This window comes from Vespa velutina, chromosome 3 (genome assembly GCF_912470025.1).
Source record: "Vespa velutina chromosome 3, iVesVel2.1, whole genome shotgun sequence".
Classification (NCBI taxonomy): Eukaryota; Metazoa; Arthropoda; class Insecta; order Hymenoptera; family Vespidae; genus Vespa; species Vespa velutina.
The window spans coordinates 6,180,694-6,190,575 of record NC_062190.1 but is presented as its reverse complement, the minus strand read 5'-3'; the positions used below and the strand labels follow the sequence as shown (position 1 = coordinate 6,190,575).

The window sequence follows — 9,882 nt, the reverse complement described above, 5'->3', positions numbered from 1 at the left end:
CTATCATGCATCCACTGCACACAAAAGTATAAATTTCAACCTAGACATTTCAGCCAATCAGAAAACTATACAGTGACGCCATATTGTATACCAAATCTATCTTTGCTCTTGATTGGTTGTGTCTTATATATTCATGCGCTATACATCGTGCGCGAGCACGCAATACGTTTTATAAATGTATAAGCGTACACAGAGTTGTAAGTTTTTCACTTATTGGGAAAAGAAATAGATTGAAAATAAAATTATTGTTTATGATTTTATTGTAAATAAAGTACGAAATTTTATAAAAAAATTTAGTCACCATAGAATACAAATCATGATTTGTGACGTCATATCACGCGTGCGCATAAGTATGTATGTCATATACGCAATTTTATAAATCAGTTTTGTTTAGTCGCACTAGTTGGAGCTACTGTTTTCTTTTAGTACACTTTTCAGCCACAAGGTAATGCTTAACTGGTACTGTCTGTTTTATCTAGACGATAATTCTGGGAGAGTACAACTAAAATTTTACTTTGACCCCCACCCTAGTTAGCAACATAGCAGTAGACAGTCACATGATGATGGGTGTGTGTGCGTCTCTGTGAATATATCAATATATGAAGTATCTATTTCTTTAATAATTACAAATTAATATAATTTCTTTGTAAAATATATTGATTATCACATACATACTTAGTGTAAAGAAGAAGATTCTACTCAGATTAAAAAAATGGCTCAAATGCGAAATATATTAGGAACCACTTTTGTGATTACTGCTTCTATTACAATCATAATTTTAGGTATGTCTATAATTATTTCATAATTAATAATTTTATAATATTTACCATTTTTTATTACACATACATGATTATATAATAGCATCTGTATATTATAAACAGTTATTGTATAAAACTAAATTTTAACACTTGTTATAGTGTTATATCATGTATTTACTGGTAAAGGTGAACGTGTCAGCATTGCATGGTAAGATATGAGAAAAAGAATTTTTATAATTTAATTCAGATAAATAAAATTAAAATGGTATGAAATATTTTTATTACTTAGGTTTTTGGAAGGTACATCACCATATATGTGGGCTACTTTAGGTATTGGATTTGCAGTTGCGTTATCTGTTGTTGGTGCAGCATTGTAAGTTATAAAATATTATGATATTTAGGTATTAAAATATAAGTTTAATTTTACTATAAATTTATTATTCTGTTTTAGAGGCATCCATACAACAGGAGTATCTATTATTGGTGGTGGTGTAAAAGCACCTAGAATAAAGACCAAAAATTTAATTTCTGTGATATTTTGTGAAGCAGTAGCTATTTATGGTTTGATTACTGCCATTGTATTATCTGGCATGCTTGATGAATTTACTTATGAAAAAGTTAATTTACCCGAGAATTCTGACGTGAAAAGTCAGAATTGGATGGCAGGTTATTTGATGTTTGGAGCAGGATTTGCAGTAGGTCTTGTTAATCTATTTTGCGGCATAGCTGTAGGTATTGTTGGTTCTGGTGCAGCATTATCTGATGCAGCAAACTCTGCACTTTTTGTTAAGATTCTTATAGTTGAAATATTTGGATCAGCTATAGGTCTCTTTGGATTAATTGTAGGTATTTATATGGTAAGTAACAATTGAATATAAATAATTAATTAAATATTATTATGTAATTATTTATGATATATATATATATATTTTTTTTTTTCATAGACATCAAAAGTGAAAATGGGGAACAAGGCATAAATGCATTTATTAAAACAATGCCTGAAATAATACATTATGATTCATCATGTTTCATTCCATATTTTATCATTATTGGGTAAATAAATATAGAAAAACAGACTTCTTTAATATTATCAATAGATATCAAAATGTTTCATAGATGATGCACATAAAATATAACTTCGTGTAACATAGACATAAGACAAGTTTTTTGGACTTATTTGTGGACAAACATTTGAATGTTTGACAACTTCCTGTGTATTGCTGATTTTTTGGCATTGTCACATTCATTATTGTAATTTAAAGTATATTATAATAATTTAAGTTATAATGCTTTAATTGATATATAATTTAATGTACATATTTAATGTTCATTTTCCAGTTGCATTTGTGTTCATAAGAATAACAAATATGAATCAGGAAATATTTTTAATCATATAAAATTCTCTTTCTTCGTAAAGTTTGTAATATAACAGTTATTGCAATATTTACAAATAATACGATTTATCTTACCATTAAATGGAAGTTTGAGAATGAGTTAAGATTCATAGAGAGAATAAAAAATATTTATTCAACACTGTATAAAAATATGAATGATTGTATAAATAACAATATAACAAATATGTTAAATGTAAAATATATAAAATAGTGATGTTATTTGTGTATAATATACCTTATAAACAACATTTAAGTAGGCACTAATATTTATAATTTACATATAACATTTGCATATGTCTTAGAATTTCAGATTATTTACTTATTAATATTGTGTGAATTGTTTTTAATGCTTTCTTTAAGCTTTTCACATAATTATTGGCATTACGATTACCTTGATAACTACTAACCATAGTTTCCAGCTTATGATCTTGTACACAGTACCTAAAAAATACATTGTTTTTTGTAGAAGAAATATTTTAATTTTACATTTGAAAGAATTTTACCTTAATATCTTTATACTGTTATATATCTTGAAATTAAAAATATTAATTTACCCAATTCCATATCCATCATTTACAACAGGTCCAAAACCGCCGGAAAGTAATGCAGGACTTGCTAAAGTAGATGTAGACAATACATTATGGTTTAAAGTATCATATGATGGATCTTCAAATATAGCAGGCTTACGTATGCCTAATTCGTCACATATGCATTTTAAGGCAAATAAGTGTCTATCAAATGCCTGTCCTGTAATAGTATGATAATAATATATTAACAAATGATTTTTATAAAGTAAAAAAACATTTAAAAGTTAAGAATTAATTGAATTTACCCATGGCAGCTTCTTTTATAAGTATACCATGTATATTACTGCAATCAAAAATCAATTTTTTCAGTTCTGCTGTAGAAATATCCAATTTCTTCTCTGTCAAAGCTATACAAGCAGCTTTAGTTTGCAATGTACATGATCTAATAGTTTCAGTGCGTCCACGTTTGAAAGCTGCAGTACTGCAAGATTCATAGGTCGGTACCATTTGACCTTCCTGTTCATATAATGCTAATTGAAACGCCAACTGCATTATTGCATCTGGACTAATTCCTATTTTTTTACATTCATTTTTTCCAAATCCTTCATATATGATATGATCAACAAGTAATTGTTTTGTCCACTTATCATAATTTTTTTGTTCTTCATTAATAATGTCTTTAATCTTTGAATCTAGTACAAATTCCAGTTTTTCAACTTTTAAGGCATGCCTACTAGAGAGATCTTTTACATCTTCAGGATGAAATCTTGGTTTTTTTGACATATCTGCTTTTATATCCTACAACAATATAAAATAGTGCATTAAAATTCTTATTTTCTTACATTAAAATGTTTTATATCAATATTAATAAATTTATATTAATCCTTGTCCTTTGTATCTTACATTGAAAAATCTAAGAACTGCTACTCCATCTCCCCAAGAATGTTCAAAATTCAAACCAGCATATCCATCTTTTGTAACAATTAAAGAAAAAGATTTATCAAACCAACGATTTGTTCCATCACCATGAAGGTATGACTTTTGTAATTTGTTGGGATCTTCACCAATATGATTATCATCCAATATCAAAATAAATATAGCTGAATCTATTTTTTGTAAAATATTTTCATTTCCTATATTCATTAAATGTAATCTTACAGATGCCCATTTATTGCGTTCTAATGTTGTTAAAATGGAAATAGGATATTCATTGAATCGTCTGTTATCTTCCAAAATTGATTTTAAAGACGCAGCTATTTCACTAGGTTGTCGAATATAGTTATTCTCATCCAAAACATCAAGTGTATAGAAATGACCTTTACACATCACAATTATGTGGCGTCCTGTGGCATCATGATAAATTTTATCTTTTCCTAGTTGCGGTATTCTACTTGTATTGAAGAGATAGGGATATTGTGACATATCCAATGGAAAAGCCTGCGAGAATAATTTCTTCTTCTAACAGCTTAAGAAAATACATGACTAAATGTCATTATTTATTAGTATTTTTGTTAATCATATCTTTGATGTTATTTTTGGATCAAATTTTATTTAAATATTTTTACCTTAAACAGATAAGCACCATACCAACTTATACTAGATGGAAGTAATCCTGTGACTTTCCTAAAGAGTTTAGTATCTGATTTTGTAGGATTTAAATGGTATACTTCTGGTTCTAAAATTTCACTTCTTAAAGATTTCATAAATCTTAATGAAGATATAACAAGATTAGTGGATTTTACCAACTGATCATTGTACCGTGCATCAGTTTCAAGTTTAAATATTAATAAAGGGTTGTAATTAATAGGTAAGGGCTTACGATCTTTCAAATACATATCAAACCAAGGTTCATTTATATAACTTGTGTGACGATTTTTAGCATCCTTTTGAATAAGTTCCTTTTGTAATTTAGGTCCATCTTCCTTAAGAAAATTCTTAATCAAAGATTCAATATCACATAATTTTTGTTGTGTTATTAGAGGTTGCTGTGCTATTAAATACTTTTGACATGAACTTTCAAGTTTAGGAATTGGTAAACGAGGTAAAGATGGTTGAAAATGCATAGAAGGAACTTTACTTATTTGTATGTATTGATAGTCATCTGATGTATTTGATGTTAAAGTGTTCCTGAAAACATGAAAAAGTATAAGCTACATATTTGTATATTTTCTTCAAATAAATATAGTATGAATCCTTAAATATAATTATATATATGAAAGAAGCTATGAAAATCAATATTTCTAATGTAAATATTTACACTGTAACATCTTTGTTTGTATAATGTGTGTATGTATGTATATATATATATATATATATGCCTGCGTGCGTGCGTGTTATGTATACATATGTGTGAGAACATATGTGTACTCTTATCTGTATATTTCGTATTTTCTATTATATATAGCTTAAATGTTTTGTTCTTAGTTCAATTATGAAGTATCAAAAGTACAATTTAAATGTTTTAGGTATCAATTTTATATCTATTATTAAATATATGTTGCAGGTTTGAAAATACTAATGATCGATACGATCGATAGATACGATCATATATCTCCTCTTACGTATATATTATATTATTAAATTTATATTTCCATCGTAATCTAATTAACTGAAAATTAATTGTTAATAATATCAAGAACTTTCAATAAACAATAAGTTAATATAAAATGATTACCTTGCAATATGTAATGAAAATCGTGTTCCTTCACGATTAACCTAAAACGGAAGAAATAGATAGTATTATATTTAATTATGTTTATTGCTTTATTTCCATTGAGGAATAAATAAAAATTTTTTTTACCAGTGTTTTGTTATATATTGTGGATAGACGAAACATGTTTCACGTGGCATTCGACTAATGAAATTAAAGTCGAAATGGTGACGCGACTACTTTTACAATAAAAGTACAAAGATCATAATTCTAGAAAAGGATTTATTAAAAATATTTTATTTAAAATTAATTTTAATCATTAAGGTGTTATTAAATTTTGAATCTCAAATTTTATATTAAATTCAACTATATTTTGTATATTTATTAATTTCACAAAATACATTTTAAGAATATGAATTAAACATTAATTTAATTTTCGATAAAATAAAAGATAATTAATAATTATAAAGATATTTTACAATAGCATAAAATTACTTTCGTTGGTCATCGTAAAATATATTCACGATTTTCCCGCTCGCTGAAGATTACTCTTATATTGTACTATATTATGATATCGCGGTACGCGCCACCATATTATATGCGTAGATATAAATAATGGGGTGTGCATCTTTAAACTTTTTCATATATGTATTTTTTTGTTAGGCTGTTTCTATAAATCCTTTTGATCATTATATTATATTGTGTGCAATTGTGTATTAAAAATTTGTAGAATATATCGGGTTAATTAATACTTTGTTGACTGACATTTGTTACACTTGGATGAGTCGTATATAAATTCGAAAAATTTAGTGATAGAGTGAAATTTGACGAAAAATGACGTATAAAAGATAAACAATGTTGAGTGTTACTTTGTTATTATCATTGTTTGCCTCTAAGGAATTACAACAACATGAACAAGAATAGATTGAAAATATTAGGGTAATTGGAGGTTAGGTTCGCGTTGTTCTAAATATATATAGATTGTGTATAGTACCGTTGACTATTGTGTTAGACAATAGATGTGAGAATGATAGTGTAGTATTAAACTCTGTGCTAAGCACGTGCATTATGTCAAGTTTATGAAGGTAAATCGTTTATATGTTAATGGTCATGAGATCCAACGATCTTTGTGTATACCTACTTTCTTACGTTTATGGTGTGATCCTGTCTTCGCTAACATAAATATTCAAAACATGTAAGTATATCAATAAAATTTTATATAATCAATTAATTGTATTAAAAATACATTATTCATTAAAGATATTTCATTAATGATATTTATGTTAATTTTAAAAGAATTTGTCATTTTATAGGGCAGATAGAGATTTTGACATGGGTCCTGCTACGGAGATGATGGTAAATGATTTTGATGATGAACGAACACTAGACGAGGAAGAAGCATTAGAAGGTAGTGAGGATTCGCACAACGAGTTGTCCAATTTACAAAAGGTATAATTGTTTGGAGTTTTTCCTTTATACTTTATGATTACATCTCTTACTTTGTAACAAACGTCTGATCCCAACTATTCTAGGATCAAGCCTGTGAAATGAAAAAATCAAGCCAATAAATAATTACAATTATGATAAGTTTCTACAACACTTTGGACTCAAAGTGCGTTCTTGTAGTGAGATTTCATGCATAATCTATAGCTTGGGGTTGGTGTAATAATCATTCATGTTTTTATCTTCTTTCAGGAAGGTGATATGCCTTTGAAAGATCTACTTGCGATGTATGGATACGGAGATCCCTCTACTGAGAATTCGAACAGCTCAGATCAAATGTTACTCCCAACTGGAAACGGTGATCCAGAAGGTGAGGATCGGTATTCGGACAAGGGTGACAATGACGCGGATGACGACGATGATGACGACGAAGCTGACGCAACTAGCAACGAACCTGATCTTAAACAATTTTATACCGAAATGCTGGTGAAAAGCAAAGATTGCAAGTCATCTGTGTCAGGACATACGGGAAAAGGAACCAACAGTGCAAATACCACTGATTGTGCTAAAAGACATAGAATCGATGATGAAGAGGACGATGATGAAGAAGTAGAAGGAGAAGAATGTCCGTTGATGAACGATCGCAGTGGTAATGGAAGTACAGGAGTAATGCAAGCAACTGGAAGTAGAAATTCTTCCTGTTCTGGTATTGCATCACGTGGTGGTTGTTCAACAGGTAATGGTGGCAATGGAGGAGAAGGTAACAGTGGTAGTGCTGCTGCTGATGGAGGAGAAGATGGACTAGTTAGTGCTAGTATTGGTGGTGGTACTTCAAGACTTTTACGAAGTGTATCACGACCACAAAGTGAAGAAGAAGAAGACGATTGTGATTATAGTCCGGACGAAGAAGAGTGGAAAAAGACTATCATGGTTGGTAGTGATTATCAAGCAGCAATACCGGAAGGTCTTTGTCGATACGATGATGCATTGCCTTATGAAAACGAGGATAAAATGCTTTGGGATCCTAGCCATATACCAGAGGAGGAAACAGAAGAGTTTTTAGAACGAGCGCAATTGCCGGCAATGAAAACAGGCTCGTTACCCGCAGGTTCTCATATTAGAGACGACGAACAAGCCTTATATTTGTTGTTGCAATGTGGTTACAATTTAGAGGAAGCATTACGAAGACGTAGAATGAATGTTATCCCGTCGACAGATGCTGTTAGTTTGTGGTCGGAAGAAGAATGTCATAATTTTGAATCTGGTTTAAGAAGTTACGGAAAAGACTTTCATCTTATTCAAAGGAATAAGGTATGAAAATCGGGAAACTTTAAGTCAGGCTAACGTATTACTGAAATTCTGTTCAAATATAATATAAATTAATAGTAAAATTCTCTTAGGTGAGAACAAGATCCGTTGGGGAATTAGTGCAGTTTTATTATTTATGGAAAAAGACAGAGAGACACGATATATTCACATATAAGGCTCGTTTAGAGAAGAAAAAATATGCTTTACACCCTGGTATCACGTGAGTATCTTTTCTATAGTAATAAACGATTGAAATATTAACCATATAAAACTATAAAAATGGGAGTCAACGTATTTGTGCATTTTGTCAAACGTCTAATGAAAAGTAGAAGTATGACGGGATAATTAAATCGCAAGCAGGGACTATATGGACCGATTTCTCGAGGAACAAGAGGGTGTTCGTGATCGTAGCAGTTCGCCGAATGTTCATTGTTTGCTGTACGGCGATGCGAAACGACAAAGATCCAATGCCGGTACAACGAACAATGACGATTCGAAATCTACAGAACCGTGGGTTTGCAACGCTGCTGACGCACCTTTCACGGATATGCTTCGGATGCCTCAATCGGTTACACCACCTCCGCCACCACCACCGCCACCACCACCACCGACTCCATTAACAGCCTCTATGTCAGCAACAATATCAAATACGAATGCTTTGTTGACATCTACCTATTGTTCATCGGCATCGCGACAATCCGATTGTTTGTCATCCGAGTCGAGTTGTGGCAACTCGCTTGCGTGGTCCAATCCTGGCACGCGATCTCAATCTACCTCTTCTGTCATGGTGACGAAAAGCGTTAATACAACTACAACAATGACTTTAACGACGACCGTAACGACAATCGGTACGATGAGCACAATTACAACTAGTTCTAGTTCCACCTCGACTACAACCTCCAACAATTTTTATCATCAGCGAGTCTCATCATCATCCAGAAGTAACGATTCGCACGATTCACCCTCACCAGAGCACATTTTACCGCATCTGCCTCCTTAGCGTCTAACACGACCCTTGGGTTCTCTTCGAGAAAGGTGGCGTTTGTCTTTACGTATTCGGATTGATCGGACACTCACTCCATTACTATCGTCGTAATATTTGTTAGTATCACGAATTATATTTTTATACTATACCGTAATATGATTATCGATCGTTCTTAGCGCGAGTGAGCCGGTGAAATGTGAGACGATGGCGTGTACTATATAAAGAAAGATATGAAATATCATTCATGGAAGATACATTCACAAGACATGGAGTTCACGCGAGGAATTGTATGAATTAACAGTTCGACATGGATTTATAAATACAACACGTTGAATTGATACAATAATCTAGCTTCTACCTATTTATATATTTTATATTTTCTATGTTGTTGCTGTCGTAAATAGTTCAACACTTCGAATTAATAATTCCTCTTTCACAGAAATTATATTTCATTATGAAATATCTCTAGGAATGTGCGATCAAGATTAAATTACAGTCAAGTACGAGTATGTAAGTTCAGCACGTTTAAGCGTACATTTGTAAGTTGATTATTCTGACCAGAACGTCTATTTTCACCTGGCACCCAACGCGCGAGAGTGCAGTCGCGTTGTACGATATTTACGTCTGACTAAATGAGATCTTGTCAGACGTTAACAATGAACAGATTAAACAAAAATACTTCAAATTCGATTGTATTCTATTTTATCCTTTATGACAGATTTTTATTTTATATATTAATATAATTTGCCCATTAGTTTAAATATTTCTTTTCTATTTCTTTTTATCTTTTATGACAGTTTTTTATTTTATATGTTAA

At 30.8% G+C, this 9,882-nt stretch overlaps 3 protein-coding genes across 11 annotated transcripts; 2 read left to right on the top strand and 1 right to left on the bottom strand.

The window, feature by feature from the left end:
* The first annotated feature begins 470 nt into the window (after positions 1-470).
* Positions 471-3,788, top strand: LOC124947857 (V-type proton ATPase 21 kDa proteolipid subunit c''). 4 transcript variants are annotated; one of them, XR_007100523.1, is made up of 6 exons: positions 471-782; positions 918-966; positions 1,048-1,131; positions 1,210-1,615; positions 1,703-1,811; positions 2,097-3,788. XR_007100523.1 is itself a non-coding variant. In XM_047490553.1 (6 exons), the coding sequence occupies exons 2-6, from the start codon at positions 713-715 to the stop codon at positions 1,733-1,735; spliced, it is 642 nt and encodes a 213-aa protein (XP_047346509.1). In that variant the 5' UTR covers positions 499-604; positions 680-712; the 3' UTR covers positions 1,736-3,788. The 4 variants fall into 4 exon arrangements, 2 of the variants coding, with proteins under 2 accessions (XP_047346508.1, XP_047346509.1); XR_007100522.1 differs by having other exon boundaries at positions 1,703-2,009; XM_047490553.1 differs by having other exon boundaries at positions 499-604; positions 680-782; positions 1,703-3,788.
* On the bottom strand, positions 2,265-8,642 carry LOC124947854 (carnitine O-palmitoyltransferase 2, mitochondrial). The gene is made up of 8 exons (XM_047490546.1): positions 5,825-8,642; positions 5,480-5,599; positions 5,354-5,394; positions 4,245-4,806; positions 3,583-4,116; positions 2,985-3,477; positions 2,707-2,899; positions 2,265-2,593 (listed from the first exon to the last, which is right to left on the bottom strand). The coding sequence occupies exons 2-8, from the start codon at positions 5,513-5,515 to the stop codon at positions 2,464-2,466; spliced, it is 1,989 nt and encodes a 662-aa protein (XP_047346502.1). The 5' UTR covers positions 5,516-5,599; positions 5,825-8,642; the 3' UTR covers positions 2,265-2,463.
* LOC124947853 (mesoderm induction early response protein 1) lies at positions 5,820-9,750 on the top strand. 6 transcript variants are annotated; one of them, XM_047490545.1, is made up of 5 exons: positions 5,820-6,524; positions 6,643-6,778; positions 7,025-8,083; positions 8,173-8,300; positions 8,410-8,581. In XM_047490545.1, exons 1-5 carry the CDS (start codon positions 6,409-6,411, stop codon positions 8,423-8,425), a joined length of 1,455 nt encoding a protein of 484 aa, XP_047346501.1. In that variant the 5' UTR covers positions 5,820-6,408; the 3' UTR covers positions 8,426-8,581. The 6 variants fall into 6 exon arrangements, with proteins under 6 accessions (XP_047346501.1, XP_047346500.1, XP_047346497.1 ...); XM_047490544.1 differs by having other exon boundaries at positions 8,407-8,581; XM_047490541.1 differs by having other exon boundaries at positions 5,826-6,524; positions 8,441-9,750.
* The last annotated feature ends 132 nt before the right edge of the window (positions 9,751-9,882 follow it).